At 39.8% G+C, this 21,581-nt stretch overlaps 1 protein-coding gene across 3 annotated transcripts in view; it reads left to right on the forward strand.

The window, feature by feature from the left end:
• The first annotated feature begins 6,980 nt into the window (after positions 1-6,980).
• AGA (aspartylglucosaminidase) overlaps positions 6,981-21,581 on the forward strand; it is a 30,368-nt gene continuing 15,767 nt past the window's right edge. The window contains exons 1-9 of one of the 3 annotated variants that reach the window (XM_003899388.4): positions 6,981-7,227; positions 9,078-9,231; positions 9,817-9,929; positions 11,022-11,134; positions 12,371-12,485; positions 13,545-13,620; positions 15,366-15,473; positions 16,488-16,621; positions 18,028-18,465. In XM_003899388.4, the coding sequence (XP_003899437.1) occupies positions 7,101-7,227; positions 9,078-9,231; positions 9,817-9,929; positions 11,022-11,134; positions 12,371-12,485; positions 13,545-13,620; positions 15,366-15,473; positions 16,488-16,621; positions 18,028-18,128 (1,041 nt within the window). In that variant the 5' untranslated portion in view covers positions 6,981-7,100 and the 3' untranslated portion in view covers positions 18,129-18,465. Of the gene's footprint in view, positions 7,228-9,077; positions 9,232-9,816; positions 9,930-11,021; positions 11,135-12,370; positions 12,486-13,544; positions 13,621-15,365; positions 15,474-16,487; positions 16,622-18,027; positions 18,466-21,581 lie in introns of those variants that run through there. The other 2 variants (XM_021938963.2, XM_009207898.3) reach the window with 2 other exon arrangements.

Raw genomic sequence — 21,581 nt, forward strand, 5'->3', positions numbered from 1 at the left:
CCCATTAAAGAGTAGGCAAAGACATGAACACATATTTTTCAAAAGAAAACATCCAACTGGCAAACAACCATATGAAAAAAAATGTTCAACATCAGTAATCATCAGAAAAATACAAATTAAAACCACAATGATACCATCTCATACCAGTCAGAATGGCTATTACTAAAAAAGCAACAAACAACAGATGTTAGCAAGGATGTGTAGAAAAACGAACACTTATACACAGTTGGTGGGAATGTAAATTAGTATAATCTCTATGGAAAACAGTATGGAGATTTCTCAAAGAACTAAAAATAGATCTACTCTTCGATCCAGTGATCCCACTACTGGGTATCTAACCAAAGGGAAAGAAATCATTTTATCAAAAACACACCTGCACTCAAATGCTTATCACAACACTATTCACAATGGCAAAGTCATGGAATCAACCTAAATGTCCATCAGCAAACAATCAGATTAAAAATGTGATATATACACACACACATACCATGGAATACTACTCATCCATAAAAATGAATGAAATCATGTCGTTTGCAGCAATGTTAATGGAATTGAAGGCCATTATCCTTAGTGAAATAACTCAGAAACATAAAGTAAAAATCTGGATGTTTTCATTTGTAAGTGGGAGCTAAACAATGAGCACACACAGACATTTAGAGTGGAATAACAGAAGACTCCAAAAGGTGAGAGGGAAGGAGGGGATGAGGAATGAAATACTACCTTTTGGGTGCAATGTATACTGTTTGGGTGATGGGTACACTAAAAGCCCAGACATCACCATTACTCAATATATACATATAACACAACTACACTTATACCCCATATCTATAAAAATAAAAAATTAAATACATTTTTTTAAGTCTTCAGAGAACATGTTATAGAGGTTCTTAGGGGTTTTCTGGGGTATTGACAATATTCTATTTGTTTATATAAGTGGTGATTATATAGGTGTTCATTTTCTACAAAATTATTTATTTATTTACATTTTATGACCTTCACTGTATTTACATTGCAAAATGAAGGTTTTTAAAAAGCATAAACTTTAATGATATGCAGAGGTCAAAGATATATTAAACAAAAAAGTAGGTTCTACAACGGTGTGTATAATACCAAGATTTTTCACCAAACAGATACATATCAAAATGTTAAGAAGCTGGTGATTTTCAACAAGGGCTAGAGTACTTCGGAGACATTTGAAGGACACAAAAGTGTTTCTAAAAAATGAAAAAAAAAAAAAAAGCTATGTTATGTGGAAATCTTTCCTTTCAAATTTTTATATGAATGATTGAGAAATAACAGACTATTTGTGTAGTTACACACAGGATACATGTGTTCATTATTTGGATAGTTTTCTAATACTCATTATCATGATCAACAAGTAGATATCATTTTAAATACATAATGTACTTCCTGTAAGTCACTGTTAGTTTAGAAGTTCGCTTTTATTGTTGAATTTCTTTATTGAAATCATCTGTCACACTACCTTAACAATGTCAAAGTCATTTTTTAATGGTAGGAAGACATCCTGACACCTATTCTGTTGCCCTAAGGCTTTACTATTGTAATGGATCACATTTATGAAGACATCATAATGTTATAAACAACTGTCATAAAAAGCAAGATCCACCATGTTTAATAGTCTACTATGTCCTTGTTATGAAAACTGTATCACAGCAGTGGCCCAGTATTACAATTACACATTGAAAATATGCTGTACATAATTTATTTTGATAAGAAATAACTTAATAGGCCCACATTCTACTGCACAATCTTGGTCTTTATAAGTCACTAAGATGACTCTTAAAGGTTAAAAAGTCAAGAAAGTTTGTAATTAGAATCTGCTATTGATTTGACAAATGGTTTTGGGGGCATGACCCAGAAAAATTATTTCAGAAAAGAAGAATGCTCTCTTTTCTCATTTAGAGAACAAGAAGATTACACTTATTTCTGTATAATGACTCTAATTACATCTAGAATATACAATCAGGTAGTAACATCAAGTGTTCCCAGATTAATGTAGACATTGATTTAAATTAGAAACACAGTACCACAGTGCTCTAACATCAGCAAAAAATCATTACTTACAGTTTGTGAAACTGACAAGAGCAAATGCCAATCAAGTAAATAGCCTGTATTTAGATAACCTAGGTAATAGTTCAGTGGGGAGTTTTGAAAAAGAAATTATCATTTCAATGCGAAGTCACGCTGACAGCTTTGAACAAGTAGCAAAACATGGACATGTTTCTCAAATGGATTTCACAGCATCAGTGCAAAAGCCGGAGGGGATGGCTTAGTTTTTTAAGCCTCAGAATTGAAACACCTAGACTCCCTGCAACTACAGCATTAAATCCTCTGTGGAACCACCGCTTCAAATGCTATCAGGAGGGACTCAACTCTTCATCCTTCTGAGACTGATAAATTGAAAGCCATGAAGTTTAGAGGAAGTAAGAGAGCCTGCAGCTGTCTGAAACTCCCCCACCCACCTCCAACACACACACACGCGCTCTATTTGCAACATCACTTAAGATTCCATTTGAGGCTTTTTCCTTGTTAAGACCTAAGAGTGCTGTTTTTAAGACATCCAGAAATCTCACAGTCCTGCCATGCACCATCTTTATAAGCATTTAAACCAAATTTTAGGCAGCTCCAAGTAGACTAAAAACATTATTTTTAATTCTTATTTAATATGTTTAAGGAAACTCTAAGTGATTACTTTAAAATGCATTATAGGTATTGGGCCAACTTGTTATTCTTCCTGTGGAAATTTCTGTATCTCAAATTGATTTCCTTTTGCTGCCTTGTATGCTTCTGCACTGCATCCTTGACATCAATTATAGATACTTGGGAATGGCCAATTAGAATAAGAGAATTTTATTTAATTTGCCTGGTATTCCACCATTCTCCCACGTCTCCTACCTCATTCACAAAGCTTTGTAAAATAAGAAAGAACACTATTATTATCTCCATTTTATAGATGAGAAGAGCATGGCTTAGGAAGCTTACATGAGTTAATTACTACAGCTGATATGTAGTCACCTGTTTGTTTAATTTTTTTTTTTTTTTTTTTTTTTTTTTGAGGTGGAGTCTCACTCTAATGCCCAGGCAGGAGTGCAGTGGCACAATTTCGGCTCACTGCAAGTTCCGCCTCCTGGGTTCACGCCATTCTCCTGCCTCAGCCTCCCAAGTAGCTGGAACTACAGGCGCCGCCACCACGTCCAGCTAATTTTTTGTATTTTTAGTAGAGTCGGGGTTTCACTGTGTTAGCCAGTATGGTCTTGATCTCCTGACCTGGTGATCAGCCGGCCTCGGCCTCCCAAAGTGCTGGGATTACAGGTGTGAGCCACCACGCTCGGCCTAATTTTTTTTTTTTTTAATAGAGACAAGAATCTCGCTATGTTGCCCAGGAATCTCTCTATGTTGCCCAGGCTGATTTCAAACTCCTGGGCTCAAGCCATTCACCCACCTCAGCCCCCGAAAGTGCCAGGATTATGGATATGAGCCACTGGGCCTGGCCACACCCTATGTTTTAAAATCGAAGTCTCGAAAATCCTCCTGAAGTATTGCTAGTTATAAGTAAGCTTTATTTAGGAACAGAAACAGTTTACCAAACAAAATTGTGTAATGCATTCTAAATTTATATAAAAATAATTTTACAAATAGTTCCTTTATCAGTAACACTAAATATATCTGCCCTTGTGTATAATGATTGAAAAGAATGAAAAATTGGAGAGGATGCTGGAAAAAGTGAGGATCATTTATTTTATGGTCTACTACTGACACGGGAAAGGTTCCCTTTTCCCCCTTGCAGGGCGTGTGATGGGGGTGTGGCTCGCTTCTTCAGTGCCCTGCTGCTCAGACCTCTATGGGGGCATACAGACGGGCAGGCTGTGGGGCTCCGACCCCACAGCAGTGTCTAGGTGTGAATGTTTACCCACGAAGCCCCAGTGGGCGTGTGTTACAGGGTGCTCTTTTAGTTTAACCGTCTGTAGGCGGCTTGTGTTCGCTCAATTAGACCCCAGGCTTATCGCAAAGACAGAGGGCTTGCTGTATCCCGAGTTCTTACCTTGGTGTACCAGAAGAATTGGATCACACGTGGGCTTGAAGAATGAGTGGAAAGTTTTACTGAGTGGAAGTAGCTCTCGGCAGACGGGAGATGGGTTTTCTCCTGGAGTCAGGTATGGACGCCTGACGCTTCTCTGACCTCCCTGGAGAAACCCCGCATCCTTCCGCTGGTCAATGGCCTGCGACCATGCCGGTGTGCTCCTATGCTGGTGCGTTCCTGTCCACATCCAGCCGCTCCTGTATTCCCTGCCGATATGCTCCTCTCAACGTCCAGCTGCTTGTGTGTCTGCCTGCCAGGGTCTCTGGGTTTTTATAGGCACAGGATGAGGGCATGGCAGGCCAGGGTGGTCTTGGGAAATGTAACATTTGGGCAGGAAAACAAAAATACCTGTCCTCACCTACGTGGGCACAGGCCCAGGGGTGAAGCCCTAGCTGGGGACCACGCCCTCCTCTACCCAGCACTTCCCGTCCCCCTTCCCTATCTTTAAAGGGACCACGCCCTTCCCTTCCCAGCATTCCCTTCCCAGCACTTTCCTGCGGCATCCCTACCTGTTAACAGGTGTTCCTTTTCCTTTAGATTTATCTCAAAACAAAGGCAAAGCATCTAATTATATTTAGGCCTGAAAGAACACCTAAGTGAGAGTAACAGAAGGTTACTTCTAGGACTAAAATGAAAATTATTCTTCAAGTGTTAGTCAAAGGAAAACTACTCCAGAAGGAACCAAATATCCAGACGAATTTAACTTCTTTAAGAAATAGCCACAGTTTAGGCAAACTGGACAGTGGATCCAGTGGGTATTTTAGCAGTCACTATGAAGACACTGAATCGGCTACATTCTTCAGGGGTTGCATATTAGTTATTTAAATACAAATACCCAGCCGGGCACGGTGGCTCACACCTGTAATCCCAGCATTTTGGGAGGTCGGAGAGGGGGGGGTAATCACCTGAGGTCAGGAGTTCAAGACCAACCTGGCCAAAATGGCAAAACCTGTCTCTACTAAAAATACAAAAATTAGCCGGGCACAGTGGCAGGCAGTAGTAATCCCAGCTACTCAGGAGGCTGAGACAAGAGAATCCCTTGAACACAGGAGGTGGAGGTTGCAGTGAGCCGAGATCACACCACTGAACTCCAGCCTAGCTGACAGAGCAAGACTCCATCTCAAAAAATACATACATACAAATATCCATGGAAAAGTTGATATATTGAGACCTTCTATCAGCCATTCCCACTATAGTGTAATTTAGCTGTTTCTCTGACAGTAAATTTTTATTTAAGAAGAAATAATTTTGGAGAAACAGACATAGTAGGAGATAACAGATCATGCTCTTTCCACCAGAAGAAACACAAATACCTTAAAAAACAGGACGAGGCTAGACAGATCGGGGGTACTAAGACCAATTTTCCATGTATTGTATTTTACAATTTTTGCTAAAGGCGTGTCCTACTTCCTTAAGGCTGCATAAAAATAGCCCAGGAGTTAAGGAAAATTTACTCAGAGGACAATGTATGTTTTTCTTGCTTTCTTACCCTGTTTCACCCAAGTTTCCAGTTTCACCTGCCATTGGGTTATGCTGATTACTCCAGCACAGATGACTTGTTCCTTTTCCAAACCCCATGAAAGGAACTTACAAAATTTCTCTTTATTGTACCTTTTAAATAACACTGCCCAACGGGATAATTATACTTCCGGGCTATCTTATGTTCTTTAAATTATGTATTTAATTTCCTAGTAATCAATAAGAGCCTTGAAGGCTTTGTCTCACAACTCCTACCTAGTTCATATTTTTACATTTATTTATTTATTTACTTATTTATTTATTTTTGAGACGGAGTCTCACTCTGTTGCCCAGACTGGAGTGAAGTGGCACCATCTCAGTTCGCCGCAACCTCCACCTCTTGGATTCAAGCAATTCTGCCTCAGCCTACCAAGTAGCTGGGACTACAGACATGCACCCGCACTCCCGGCTAATTCTGGTATTTTTAGTAGAGATGGGGTTTCACTATGTTGGCCAGGCTGGTCTCGAACACCTGACCTCGTGATCCACCCGCCTCGGCATCCCAAAATGCTGGGATTACAGGCGTAAGCCATCGCGCCCGGCCTAGTTCATATTTTTAAAGTTTGTATAGATTTATAGACCCTTTAAAACATGACCTGATTATGTGTCTTGCCTTGGCAACATGGGCAGGCATTCCAGACGCCCAAAGGGATTATTAATTCATGTTCGCACCTCTGCCCAGCAACAAAACTGAGAGCCCCCACCAGCCACGTAAAGTCCCCATTCCTCCTTTTATTCATTTATTTAGCACTTAATAGTTGCCAGGCAGGAAGGTGAAAATACATTTAAAAAGGAATGGAGGTAGCCTTCTTGTCCTGGAGGTGCAGGAAGGTGCACTTCAGTGTGCTAAGTAGAGGGTACATAGGCCATTTGTTTTTCTTCCAGCTCAGGGATTTATAATGAGGAAGTGCTACAAAAAGTCGTGGTGCGAAAATGACGGACGCTACAAATGGAAAAAAAAATCTAAAATGAATCCGATCGTAAGCAAACACGCTCCACCTACACTCAATAACTACTGCAGATTTCCGAGGCCTGGGATCCCCAAGAATATATTGAGTTTGACAAACTTTTCAACTTCAACTTTAAATTAAAAAGACAGTAAAAGACCAAATCCATAGCACACAGCAATCAGCTAAAGTTCCTAGGGCCCTGCAACCCAGAGTTGAATAATTTTGTATTAATTTCCCAATATCAAGCTAAATCTAACAACAGGAAAAGCAACAACTTGTTTGGCTGTTTTAAAAATCTGCACAGCACTTAGGAAGAAGCACCTCAGCGCAGGGAACAGCTAGCTCAGCACCGCGTGACACCACGCTCCCGCAGGCCCAAAGACGCCAGGTCCCGCGAGAGTTGACGGAGGCCTGGCGCACCCCCGAGAGAGCGGGCGTGGCCGCCAAGCGGGCGGGGCGCCTGGGATTAATTGTTCCGCGACCGCTGGCTGCCGGGACTTTTCTCGCGCTAGTGCCCTCGGCGCTCAGCTATGGCGCGGAAGTCGAAATTGCCTCTGCTTCTCGTGCCGCTTCTGCTCTGCCAGGCCCTAGTGCGCTGCTCCAGCCCTCTGCCCCTGGTCCTCAACACTTGGCCTTTTAAGAATGCAACCGAAGCAGGTGCGGGTTGGCGGCCTGGGTGGGTGGCTGCGCCGCGAGAGCTTGCGGGTGGGGAGGATCAGCCCGCCCCAATGCAGTCACCGGGCCAGGCGGACTGACGAGCGCCGGGCTGGGCTGGGCCTCGTGGTCCCGCCCTCTAGCTCTTCCTGAATCTCCAGCGCCGCTCAGTCTCTTCCAAGTGGCCTTTACTGCATCCTCCCTACATACAACTGCTGCATTTTAGGTCCTCCCTTCTGCAGCGTAATAATATTTCCACCCTGCTGCTGACCATAGTTATGGCCTTTATGCTTTACTCAAGTAGCACGTACGCTTTTTTGCCTGACAGTCTTTTCGCGAGCTATATACGTCTCCACCTCTCATTTCGAATCCCTCACTTCTTCGCAATTTTGTAGACGACTAATAGTTTCCCAGCCATAGCGAACTCTTTTGCCATTTACTTTTTTTGCCACGTGTTATCATGCTTTACTTGCCACCTAGAATTCGAGGTTCCAACCTTTGCTGTACGTTAACTATCTGCGGAGCTTCTCAGAAATCATCCTGGCGGCGCCCACCTCCTGTGATCGTGATCTAACTGCTGGAACCAGGGCAACTGTGTTTTTTTTAAAAAAGCTCCCTTGGTGATTTCGATTTGCAGACAGGGTTGAGAACCACTAAGCTAAGGCATCACCTCTTCCCGGAAGAGCTGTCTGACCTAACTGCCCTCGTGCTTGTGCCCGGAATGAGTTCGGTTCCTGTCCTCTGCGTCTTGTTAATAGCCCTTACGTACCATTATCCTGGCATGTTCCTCTGTACTATGCTTGTTTCTTTTATTTGCTTAATGACCAGAAGAGTCATTTTTCAGACCCCTCCTCCTCCATCTGAGGTTGCTAACATACTAACTTTCTGGGGCAGAATTGACTCCAGAATGTGGTGGAGCTAAATTTCCGTATTATAGGCAGTGCATACGAGTCAGAGAAAATGAAGAAACAGGCTGTGAGAAAGATATTCCCAGCGATAATGAGACAGAAAGTGCAGCAGTCTGGGCGGGGACAGTTCTGTGTAAGCTGCCTGTATTGAAAGAGGGAATTTGCGTAAATACACTTTCAAGCCTCTAGGTGCTGTAATGATGCTTAAAGTGTCTACCAACAAGAGCACCTGCCCTTCAAGGAATTCTGTTATTACCAGGAAAGAAATTGTCCATCGAAGAGCCTTCCCCACATCCCCACATGTATGGGATCCTGACTCTGCTACTTACCAACTGTGTGACCTTCAACTAACTGCCTGGCCTCTGGCTCTGTTTCCTTTTCTTTAAAATGAGGGTCGTGATTGTACAGTACCTACCACAGAAGCTGTTATGAAGACGCAATGAACTAATCCATATGAAGTCCACGTTGTAATTGTTTGCTGTTCAGTATTATTAAGACTTGCTGGGATAGGTGTTACCTCAAGACATATATTAATTATGCATATTTTAATCTAATGATGCAGAAGAAATGTGTGAAGAAGGCTGTGGTTTAGTGGATTTTTTATTTAACTACCTTTTAGTAGTTTTGATGGTACCTTTTAAAATAAAGGAGGGGATACTGATTTTGTTTCTTACACACAGAGGAAATAGATATTAGTAAGTGGAAAAAAAAAAAAAACTTCACTTTGCACCAATAGCCAGTTTTTGAGTTCTTCTGATAACTAGTTAAATAATTTTGCCTCTTATGACTCTGACTCGTTTGTAGCACTTGATAAACTAATGTGTTAAAAAGTCAGTTTAACTCAGTAAATGTGAAAAAAGTTGTTAAGTTGGAATTGGTTTGTTGCATTTGGCTTTGAAATATATATATAAATATCAACAAGCATTATTGGGATTTGATTAACAGCGTGGAGGGCATTAGCATCTGGAGGCTCTGCCCTGGATGCGGTGGAGAGCGGCTGTGCCATGTGTGAGACAGAGCAGTGTGACGGCTCTGTAGGCTTTGGAGGAAGTCCTGATGAACTTGGAGAAACCACATTAGATGCCATGATCATGGAGGGGTAAGAACACCGTTCAGGTCCTGTTTATTATGTTGAGTTACATTTAGAGTTGTGGTCTTCTGAGAGCAAGATGAAAGAATGCATGAGTTTTGTCACAGGTCAAAACCCCTAGCTTAATGACCTTTCTAAACACAGTTTCCCTCTCAACTAAAAAAAAAAAAAAAAAAAAATCAGAGTAATAGAAATATCACATGGAGAGATAGGTAGTCTCCTTAGAACCGGGAGAATGCCAAGCTGAAAAACTGTGTCTCTGACCTTATAAACAATCGTTTATCTGCTGTCCACAAATCCTGTGGTTTGCCTGACCTGAAGCCTTCAGGCCCCTTTCAAAAGCCATATTTAAAATTAGCTTGGAGAAACTGAGAATTTTAGTGCTGTTGTGGTATAGGCAAGTTGATTTTCTATTTTTTCCCTAATTTTGTCCGATTGTGGGAATCTATATGAACTTCATGGATGTGTTGTCACTTCTGTGTTAAGATGGTGGAGTTTAACTGCAAAACACTATTGATTGGAGAAAAGCAATGTTTTTAATGTATGAACCTGTGAAAACTTCTTATTTCTTAACTGCATTCCATTTTCTTGCAGCACTACTATGGATGTAGGAGCAGTAGGAGATCTTAGACGAATTAAAAATGCTATTGGTGTGGCACGGAAAGTACTGGAACATACAACACACACACTTTTAGTAGGAGAGTCAGGTATTGTTTTAACTACACTGAAATTTTTTCTAGTCTTTTGACTATAGTTTTCACTGAAAAATAGTACAAAATCACGGATAAAAGCAGACCTAAGTTCAAATTCCAGCTGTTTTACTTAACATCTATTTAACTGGGTAAGTAACTTCTAAATCTCTTTACTTCTTCATCTCTAAGAAGAAGGGAATGGAAGTTTTGCTACGATGGTGTCTGTTATTTGAACACCTTCCAAGTTACAGACCAAAAACCGTACAGTGACCTGTAGTCAAAATTTATTGTTAATGATCTATTATGTGACAACTCCAGTAGTCTTCCCTCAATTTTGTAGCATCTACACAATTAGAAACTACCTGACAAGTCAAAGGATCTGCTACCCATTCATTGGAATTCAGTTGTTCCTTTGGTGTCTCAAAGTTTTTTTTTATATGCAGGCATTGCAGTCTAGTTTCAGTGCAATTCTAAGACTCAGTATTGGTGAGAAGTGTGTCTTTTCTTTTGTGAAGTGGAAGGAGGAAAATTGTGGAGGAGGCGAGGTGGGAAGAGAACTCTTTTTTTTTTTTTTTTTTTTTTTGAGACGGAGTTTCGCTCTTGTCACCCAGGCTGGAGTGCAATGGCAGGGTCTCGGCTCCCTGAAACCTCCCCTTCCTGGGTTCAAGTGATTCTCTTACCTCAGCCTCCCAAGTAGCTGGGATTACAAGCACGTACCACCACACCCAGCTAATTTTTGTATTTTTAGTAGAGACGGGGTTTCACCATGTTGGCCAGGATGGTCTCAATCTCTTGACTTGGTGATCCACCCGCCTCCGCTTCCCAAAGTGCTGGGATGACAGGCATGAGCCGCTGCACCCGGCCAGGATGAGAACTCTTGTAATGCATACCCCAACGGCTTTAAGTAGATCAGTTTTAGGAAGGACATAAGGAAATCGAAGGTGTAAAAATTGAGTCTCTTAAAACTGTTCATGTATGAATACTTCTTCGAAAGTCTTTGTGTAGCTCTCTTAAGATGCTGCTGACCCAGAATGCCTCTAGTACATTTATTTTTGTTGAAAAGACAATACTCGAATAATTTACACTTGCCTTTTTTCCAATCTCCAGCCACCAAATTTGCCGAAAGTATGGGGTTTGTCAATGAAGATTTATCTACCAGTGCTTCTCAAGCTCTTCATTCAGATTGGCTTGCTCGGAATTGCCAGCCAAATTATTGGAGGGTATGCACACGTATTTAATTTTAAAAAATAAGTTAATTGAAGATATTAAATGACATCCTTTCTGCTCACTGTTGCCTGCCTGTTGTCTGGGGTGCTGGTTAGCATCCTGGCTGTACATTAGAACCAGTGGTTTTAGTTTAGTTGACTCTGTAGTTGTGGATATTCCTGAAACACCTCTAGCTGCATCAGATGCATATCCAGCGTGGAGAGCTACTGGTCTCTCACAATAGTTTTCAAACTGAAGTTTCTGTCATGTGGAGGTGGCTGCCTCAATCAGGGCTGCTGCTTGTATTTCCTTGTAACTTAAGTCTAAAAAATCAGTTTGGAAACTACGAGTCTAAAATATTTCTTAGATTTTATCTATGTGCAGTATATCCAATATCTTGTTCTTGACTTGAGAATGTATAATATTACATGTCTAGTGTGTTACCAGTGGAATGATTTGTCTTTAATGGGACTTTTAGCATAAATCAGTTTGCCTTTGCCATACAGAGTCCTTGTATGGGATATCTTAGTCTCTCATCTATTTCTTCCCTAAGTCCTAATTACTTTTGAGTAGCCATCAAGTCAGAAGTCCCTTGGGTTAGCACTTGAAAGAGGCTAATCATAAAACGAAGTTAGGGGAGGCACTTAGTGCACTGATGTGTAAGACATGAGGAATAGGAATAGGTTTCTTGTTTTAATATCAGTCTACATATATAACCTAAATTTATGAGTTTGCGTTATATACTCGAGCCTTTAAGATTTATAAAGATATCTTAAAGCACAACTTAGAATATATTCACATAAACCTAGCTTTGAAAAAACAATAAAAGCTTTTAAAACATATTTTGCTTTAAATCTCAGAATTCTTTGCCAAGGAACAAATTTCTGAAATTTAGAGGTCCAGTGTGTATCTAATTTGTTTAAGGATTAATGTCTAATTTTAAAACACTTTATATCTACTACCGTGTTGAGAATTTTAGGCATATAAAGAGACAAATTAGGGACCTGTGTCGTGCAATATAGATACCTCACCTATATTATTTAATTCTTAGACTAGAATGGATATTCAGTAAAATTATTTACCTTATTTGTTTTTATATGAGACTTAGTGATTTCTTAGCTTTTAATTTTTATCTTTAAGTTACCACGTCTTTTCTTGATTCGTTGCTAGTGTTTAGTGATTGTACATAATTTCTTGGCAATTTCTAAAAATACCCTTTGTAAGAAGTAAAACTTAAATCTTGTTTACAGAATGTTGTACCAGATCCCTCAAAATACTGCGGACCCTACAAACCACTTGGTATCTTAAAGCAGGATATTCCTATCCATAAAGAAACAGAAGATAATCGTGGTCATGACACTATTGGTAATTTGCCTTTTGTGCAGTTTTTATGGATAAAGTTTAGTTAATTATCTTCCTGTAGCTCTTCCCTATTCTTCTACTGGCAGTTGATTTTGATTGTTTTAACTGCCAATTAAGTGTGTCTCTCTATAGATTGATCAATCTTGTCTTAGAAACTGTATAAAATTTGGTAAATTATTTATACAAGACAACTAAAACCCAGTGACTATTCACTTGTGGATTTTTAAATCTTTATTTGATATTTCATTTTTTGGCAGTGTTATGTTGCTGTAGTTTAGTGACCTTAAATAACTTTTTCCAAGTTATAATGTTAAAAATTTACATTAGTTTTTGTCTTAGTTTGTTTTTCGCTGCTATAACAGACTACCACAGACTGGGTAATTTATAAACAAAAGTTGATTTGGCTCACAGTTCTGGAGCCTGAGAAGTTCAAGAACAGGGTGCTGGCATCTGGCAAGGGCCATCCCAAGGTGGCAGTCAAGAGAATGAGACAGGAAATCGGGTAGAACTCATCCTTCATATCAGGAACTCACTCCCTGCAATAATGGCATTAAGCCCTTTTAGCCTTAATCGCCTCTTAAAGGCCCCACCTGTTAATGAATAATGTTAATTGCCTGTTACCATGGCAATTAACAAAATACCCAGACTGGGTGGCTTCTAAACAACAGAAATTTATTTCTCACCGTTATGGAGGCTGGGAAGTTCAAGATCAAGGCACTGGCAGGTTCAGAGTTTGGAGACAGCTTGTTTCCTGGCTCATGGATGGCGTCGTCTTCCTGTGTCCTCACATGGTGGAAGGGACGAGGAAGCTCTCTGGGGCCTCATTTATAAGGGCATGAATTCCATTCATGGGGGTTCTGTCCTCATGACCTAATCAGCTCCCAAAGGCCTCACCTCTTGATACCATCATCTTGTGGAATAGGATGTTGATATGAATTTGGGGAAACACAAACATTCAGACCACAGCAGTTATTACCGCCTGCTCAATTATTTGGTTATATTTGAGGTAAACTTTATACACCTACAGTGGTTTATTTATTTGTTTATTTTTTTAACTTCTAGGCATGGTTGTAATCCATAAGACAGGACGTATCGCTGCTGGTACATCTACAAATGGTATAAAATTCAAAATACATGGGTTAGTGTTTCCAAAAGAACAGAGCTGTCAAATATACATTGAATGCAGAGCAATATATGCTAGGTGCTATGGGGGTTGCAAAGCACAGCCCTAGTCTCACAGCTACGATGAATGAGTGTGAAAGAAAATGCAGTACTGTCTGCTGAGTGCCACAGGAGAGGGAGTCACAGCCAGTGCTGTAGGGTTTAGGGGTGGCAGAGGTGATCGCTTTAAGCTGGGGTAGTTAGGAACACCAGTAAAGTGATGCTTAGAGATGAGCCCTGACTCATGGTAGTTGAGGTTCAGCACTCCTACTGGCTAAGAAGGTTGTGTGCGTGTATGTGTGTATGTATGCGTGTATTCAGAACTCCCACTGACTTGGAAAGAAGGTGCGTGTGTGTGTATGTGTTCAGAACTCCCTACTGGCTTGGAAGGAATGTGTGCGTGTGTGTATGTGTGCGTGTGTGTGCGTGCATGCTCAGGGCTCCCACCGGTGTGGGTGTTTGGGGGTGTGTGTGTGTGTTCAGGGCTCCCACTGGCTAGGGAAGAAGGGGTGTGGGTGGGTGGGTGTGTTTTGGGGTAGGGGAAGTGGTATTGGAAGATAAGACTGCAAGGGAAGACTGGAGCCAGATTTAAGGTGTCTTAAGTCAGTTTAAGGCATTCTGGATTTAATTTTGAAATAGAAAAGCATTAAAAATTTCTTACAAGAAAAAAATCTGGTAAAAGTTTGGCACATTACATAGGAAGCAGAAATAGATTGTAGATAAGGGAAACCAATTTTGAACATGTTGCAATAATCTGGAAATTAAATGATAAAGGATGGTAATAATAGAATAGTCACTTTAACTCTATGCCATCCTGGTATATACCTGGCTGATAACAAGTTCTTTTAAAAAATTAATTTTAATGACAATGAAAATTGTGTGTATTTGTGGTGTACAACATGATATTTTGATGTATGCGTATGTTGTAGAATGGCTAAATCAAGCTATTTAACTTCTTATCTCACATACCAATTTTATTATGGCGAGAACACTTAAAATCTACTTAGCAGTTTTCGGCCGTGCAGGGTGGCTCATGCCTGTAATCCCAGCTATTTGGGAGGCCAAAGCAGGTGGATCACGTGAGGTCAGGAGTTCAAGACCAGCCTGGCCAACATGGTGACACCCCATCTCTACTAAAAAAAAAAAAAAAAAAAATTAGCTGAGTTTGGTGGTTCGTGTCTGTAATCCCAGCTACTCAGGAGACTGAGGCAGGGAGAATCGCTTGAACCCAGGAGGCAGAGGTTGCAGTGAGCCAAGATCATGCCATTGTACTCCTGCTGGATGACAAAGCAAGACTTCATCTCAAAAAAAAAAAAATCTGCGTAGCAGTTTTCAGATGTGCACTCTATTGTTATTAACCTTAGCATGATCCGCAGTAGGCCTCTGGAACCTTCCCTCTTGCCTAACTGGAATTGTGTGTCCTTGACCCACATCTCGCCAGGTCCACCTCCCTCAGCCTCCAGTAACCACCATTTTAGTCGCTGTTTCTATGAGTTCAGCTGTTTTACACTCCACATCTGATAACAAATTCTTACATAATTAATGTAGGTTTGTGAAAACCTTAGTTCAAAAACTAGTGAAAACCTGTTCTTTGTTCTGATGAAGAATTTACTTAAAACGGTATCAGAGGCTAAGTGGAGATATCCCTTATTTGGAACAGCTTGTGACTTAATGTGTTTTACACTCGATTTCCTCCCCTAAATTGTTGATACCCTCTCAAAGCCGTGTAGGAGACTCACCAGTACCTGGAGCTGGAGCCTATGCTGACGATACTGCAGGGGCAGCCGCCGCCACTGGGGATGGCGATATATTGATGCGCTTCCTACCAAGGTATCACTTCTTAGTTTGTGAATTTTAGAGACCTTTGGAGAAGATATTTTTTTCTTTTAAGATAGAAAATAATTTTTGAGGCTGGGTGCAGTGGCTCACACCTGTAATCCCAGCACCTGGGAGATTGAGGCAGGTGGATCACCTGAGTTCAGGAGTTTGAGACCAGCCTGGCCAGCATGGTCTCAAACTCCTGACTGTTTCTACTAAAAATACAAAAAATTTAGCTGGGCATGGTGGTACAAGTCTATAGTCCCAGCTACTCGGGAGGCCGAGGTAGGAGAATCGCTTGAACCTGGGAGATGGAGGTTGCAGTGAACCAAGATCGTGCCACTGCACTCCAGCCTGGGCAATAAGAGTAAGACCCCGTCTCAAGAAAAAAAAAAAAAAAAAAGAAAACATAATTTTTGTGTTGTGTAACCTGAATTTCTGTGCATAAGAGCTGCTTTGAAACTGCATACAAGCTTGTTGCCCATCATTTTGATAATGACAATCATTCAAGTTAAGTAATCATAGTCCTGTGAAATAAAGTAGTATTTCTCACCCTGCTTCCCAGATGAGAACACTTACAATCTATCCAGATAATTGATGTGAAGCTACTGAGTAACAGGGCTGTGATAGTTGATGGTAAAAGTAGGAAGCACAGTCATCGTGTACAGCTCACCACCCTAGCTAGACGGTGTGCCCATGCACACTACTTTCCCCTTTGATTGTAGCTGTTTTTCTCATTGAAAATCTGTATTCTTTTTTACTTCTGGCCATTACTACTGACAGTTATCCAGCCAAAGTCAAAAATAGTATTCTATATCTGAAATTCATGGGTGGATTAGTTGAAAAGATAGACACTGTATCAAAGTTGACTTGCTTTGTGGATGCTTTAACAGAAGTAACCGACTCCTGTTCATTTATGTGTATTCTGTCACGTGGCAATTTTGGTGGTTTTAATTCCTAACTTTAACCCAATTTGGAGTTAGTATTTATTCTGTGACACTGAGGTTTCACCTTTGTTTCAATCAGCTACCAAGCTGTAGAATACATGAGAGGAGGAGAAGATCCAACCATAGCTTGCCAAAAAGTGATTTCAAGAATCCAGAAGTATTTTCCAGAATTCTTTGGGGCTGTTATATGTGCCAATGTGACTGGAAGTTATGGTAAGTTGTGTTTGGATTTTTTATTTGTGTGAACTTCCAAATATTTATCAAACATACACTTTTTAAATATTGTTGTGTACAATACACTATATTCAACAGAAAAAGAGATTCCTTAAGGTGGGCATTGAGTAAATGTTAATTGATGATCTGTCAAGACCCACAGCGTTAAAAATATACCTAAAAGCCTCTTTTGATTGACTGCTGATAGCTATGACCCAGTCTCTGACTAGTAGTTCTTATCTTTCACATGTGTCTTAAATGAAGTTTAGCTTCAGCTCCAGTACATGTTGACATAGGCTAATCTAGTCAAATGTTTATACTAATTAAAAATAGACAAGGATAAATTATCTTCCCTATTTCTTTTCTATTCATTATTTAAATGCCTCAGCCATTTAGATCTTCTCGGGGCTCCAAAGAACAAAATGTATTACTAATTAGTAAACCAAAGAGGTTAGCAGAATTATTTTTGCACTGTTTGAGGCTTGTGTTTCGCTTCATTTACTTTCCGTGTGAGCCTATCACAGTTTCAAAGCATTTTAAGATCAGCCACTGCTGATTCTCATTAGTGAATTTTCAGATGGGGAAGATACACAGCTTACTGATCAATATGACTTATTAGGTTGGACTGCTTATTATTGTTCTTTGATCTTTTACTTCCCACAGTTCTCTATTTGAAAAACTTGTTTGAAGAATGCTTTATTCTTTTTTAAGCACTAAGACACAAAAGTCAATAAAAATTATGAAGGGGAAAAGCTTTATGTATCAAATAAGGCAGTTTTATTGATTCCCTCTTAAGAAATAAACCTTATTAGAAAACTCAAAGTTGGATTTAACAGAATGAAAAAAATGATAATTATATAATTGTGGATGAATTTACAGTTGACTAGATTCTTCTATTTAATGACCGAAGAGGACCCTCCCCCAGGTGTTTGAGCATGAGAAGATGAACTTGATTAGACAAAGCATCATGACAAATTACTCTTGATTCTTCCTGTGAGAGTAGGAGAATAGGGAGCAGTGGTGGGGTATGGAGTTATGAATGAATGATGAGAATGTTCTAGTGGCTAGAGAAATAAAATGTGGGGAATGTGCCTGAATAATTTTTCCTAAGAACGACATGTAAGAACAGTTAAATAATAGTAGCAATGACGGCGTGTGTGTAGATCCACAGCAACAACAAAAATCAGCCAGTTTTCTGAAGTTCAAAGAGATATTTTACCAGCTACCTCGTTCCTTTCATGGACTGGTCACTGCTTAGTTCTGAGGAGGAGACACTAGTGTACTTCCTGTGACTTAGACATAAGGTATACAGTAGCCAGTGTCTAGTCAAATAAGCAATACCTGTATTGGTTATAAATATGTACATCCTATAGTTAACCAAACGTCTTTCTCATTTTTGGCCCCAGGTGCTGCTTGTAATAAACTTTCAGCATTTACTCAGTTTAGTTTCATGGTTTATAATTCTGAAAAAAATCAGCCAACTGAGGAAAAAGTGGACTGCATCTAGTCCATCTTTTCTGTCAGCATCTGTATTTAAAGAAGAAAGAAACAAAGGCTGAAAAGGCTGCTCACTGTCATCATCTAGTGTTCCTCATGTGTTCTAAAGTCTTTTTGTAAAATAAACACAAAAATAAATTTCTGTTTATGTGGCACTTTCTGTATCTGAAATTTTATCTATTTTTATTTAACCTTTTTTATATTTTCTGAAGATGGATATGTATATGGCTGTGTTTTGTATATATTTAAGTTTTAAGTGACATTTGGATTTCTGATCAGTGTCGCAAAAAATTGCCACTTTGAGATTTATTTCCACAGTGATATATTAAACCCAAAAGGAATAATCATATTTGGATGCTTAAAATAATTAGAGTATACAAGTTTTTCAGACCCAAAGAAAAAAACAGCAGGGTCTCAGCATGATGAGTCCTGATTGAATTTCAGTATGTCACAGTGATGCATCTCTTATCACTGATTATTGGTTTTACTTAATATTCCCTAAAAACTTGAGGAAGGAAGATGATATTAAGAACATGAGATACTCTTTGATTTGTACATATTAGAAAATATGGGCAGTCTTCTGATGAGGAATTGTGTTGATTTTCTTGGCTTTTTTCCTCTTTTGGAGCTCTGTGTGTGAAAGTTCGAAAGCCACAAAAATATGATGTTTTACCTGCTAATATTTAGTATTGATCATTTCTTTTAAAAATGATTTGGGGAACTTGATCTGTACTGTAATTTTACTAATCCCTTATGCAGAGGTGGGTATTGCAGTTAGAAGTAAGTCAAGAAATACGTTGTTTAGCTTGGTTTGTTTTCCTAACTTCTGATTAACTGTCTGTATGGCAACTCTACAGAAGTTGTGTGTGCTTTCTCAGCAGCATTTTTCCTTCAAAATCATCTTTTTAATCAACATTCATTAATAAATGTACGTGTACGATATTGTCTTCAAACTTTAGAATTTCAGCTGTTTTTTCTATGCTCATCTTAATGTTTAATGTTCTTTATAATTTAGGGGAGAAAACTATCGTTTTAAGAACAGTGTAGATCACTTGTTCTAATACACCTTGCTAGGTATCAGAATTCTCTGGGGAACCTCTTTAAAAATGCCCTCTGTGCCACTAAATCAGATTCTTCATAAATGAGAACTTGAAACCTGGAATTAGCAACTGCTAATGGCAGCCCTACAGCTTCACACTCTGAGAGAGGGAATCTTACTGTTCAGGGTTATCTGAGGTATGCTAACCTGCTTAAACCTGGTGCTGGGCCTTGGAAAAAGAAAAAAGAAACCAGATTTAAACTTGCGGTTACTTTAAGATGATACTTGCATTTTGCATATTTGCTTTCCATTAATAAATAAGGCAGTCATTTACAAAATCACCAGGAAAAGGAGAATGAAGTATTCATGGCCTGTCACTTCCCAGCAAATTACGAGTTTAGCTGACAAAAGCAATCCACATATGTTTCTAAAAGATGTTTTCTTTTTAACTCACATTCTTCCTCAGAGAAATAATTTCCCTATATTGTAAGTAATGGAACTACTTTGGAAATACATTTTTAAAGTTCGAGTTTTGACTGTAATGTTATTTAAATAATACAGATGTGTCTTTCTTTTGAAAAGAAGTGTGTGTCCCTAGTGATGGTATATGCAGAGGGAACGTCTTTCTTTCATGATGTTACAATACCAGTGTTCACTGGGGTTGTGGGAAATACATTAGGAATAGTGAATATTAACACAGTTGGGGAAGAGAATTGTAAGCCAATTAGAAATACATTGAATTTGGAAGTGGTTCACTAAAATGGGAAATGCAAGAAAGTAACTTGGGAAGGGAGCCTTGGAAAATCTGATCATGATTTAACTTTTTTTTTTTTTTTTTTTGAGGCAGAGTCTCGCTCTGTGGCCCAGGCTGGAGTGCAGTGGCTGGAGTGCAGTGGCCCAATCTCGGCTCACTGCAAGCTCCGCCTCACGTGTTCACGCCATTATCCTGCCTCAGCCTCCTGAGTAGCTGGGATTACAAGCGCATGCCACCACGCCCAACTAATTTGTGTATTTTTAGTAGAGATGGGGTTTCACCATGTTGGTCAGGCTGGTCTCAAACTCCTGACCTCATGATCTGCCTGCCTCAGCCTCCCAAAGTGCTGGGATTATGGGCGTGAGCCACCGCACCTGACCATGATTTAACTTTTTTTGCCAGACAGTAGTTAGTGGTTTGCCTCACATCTGTCCTGGTTGTATCATTGTATAGATTGCATGGCTATTACATAGCATAAGGTAAGGGATCTAGTTGCAGAATTTTCCCCATTCTGGCAAGTTGTTTTTGTTTTTTTTCCTTTGACCTTACAAAAAAATGTTCTCACTTGCCTACTGCTAAGATGAAACTAGATTGTCCTAAGCACATATATGGATTAAGCAACTTTTCTATGTGATTCTGAGAACGAACATATTGTCACTTAGATTTTTAGTGGGCATAAGTTTGAGCATTCTCTTAGCTCAATGTAACAGCCCTACTTAGAAAAAGAAAGTGATTTTGATATTAGCAATATTAAAATTTCTTGATTAATACTCCAGAGGATTCGGATAAACAAGTGCTTCGTATTTTTAGCACAATAGACAAAGAAGAAAATGTTAACCATGGTATAAAATAAAGATTTTGGTAGTTTCATGCTCTTTATTTGCTTTGATTAATCCGTGGAACTTAAAAAAAATTATTTCACTTATTTATATGGGCAGAAAAGACTAACGGTAGGTTGATTCTTATTTCTGCTAACCACAGTGTAAACTGGTTGTCACGAATCCTGTTCACCAAACATTTCCAGCTCTGCCTACCTGGCACATGGTAGGATTGTTCTTTTTGGCCTCTCGTGATCTGGTCCAGCCATGGGATGTCCTGGGCATGAGTTCTGAGCATTTTTTTCCAAAGCTAACAACATGATGGTGGTTGTGCTTGAGTGACCGTAATGAGAACCCCATGACAGTGCAGGATGCACATGTAGTGTGAATAAGAAATAAGCCTTTTTATTGTGACACAGCATAAACTACCCTATCCTGACTGATACATAAAGAATGGTTAGGCCAGGCGCAGTGGCTCATGCTTATAATCCCAGCACTTTGGGAGGCCGAGGCAGGAGAATCACTTGAGGCCAGAGGTTCGAGACCAGCCTGGGCAATAACATAATTTTGTAGGAACGGTCTCTACAAAAAATACACAAAATTAGCTGGATGTGGTGGCTCATGCCTGTAGTTTCAGCTAACTGCAGAGGCTGAGGTGGTGAGATTGCTTGAGCCTGGGAGGTTGAGGCTGCAGTGAGCCGAGATCGCGTCACTGCGCTCCAGCCTGGATGACAAAGTGAGACCATCTCAAAAAAAAAAAAAAAAAGAAGCTTAAACAGGCTTACATAGTTTAAAGAGTTTTTCTGGAGGTTATTAAACTAGTGACAAATGAAACTTTCTAAAGGACAAAAG

This window comes from Papio anubis, chromosome 3, assembly GCF_008728515.1.
Source record: "Papio anubis isolate 15944 chromosome 3, Panubis1.0, whole genome shotgun sequence".
In the NCBI taxonomy this organism is placed as follows: Eukaryota; Metazoa; Chordata; class Mammalia; order Primates; family Cercopithecidae; genus Papio; species Papio anubis.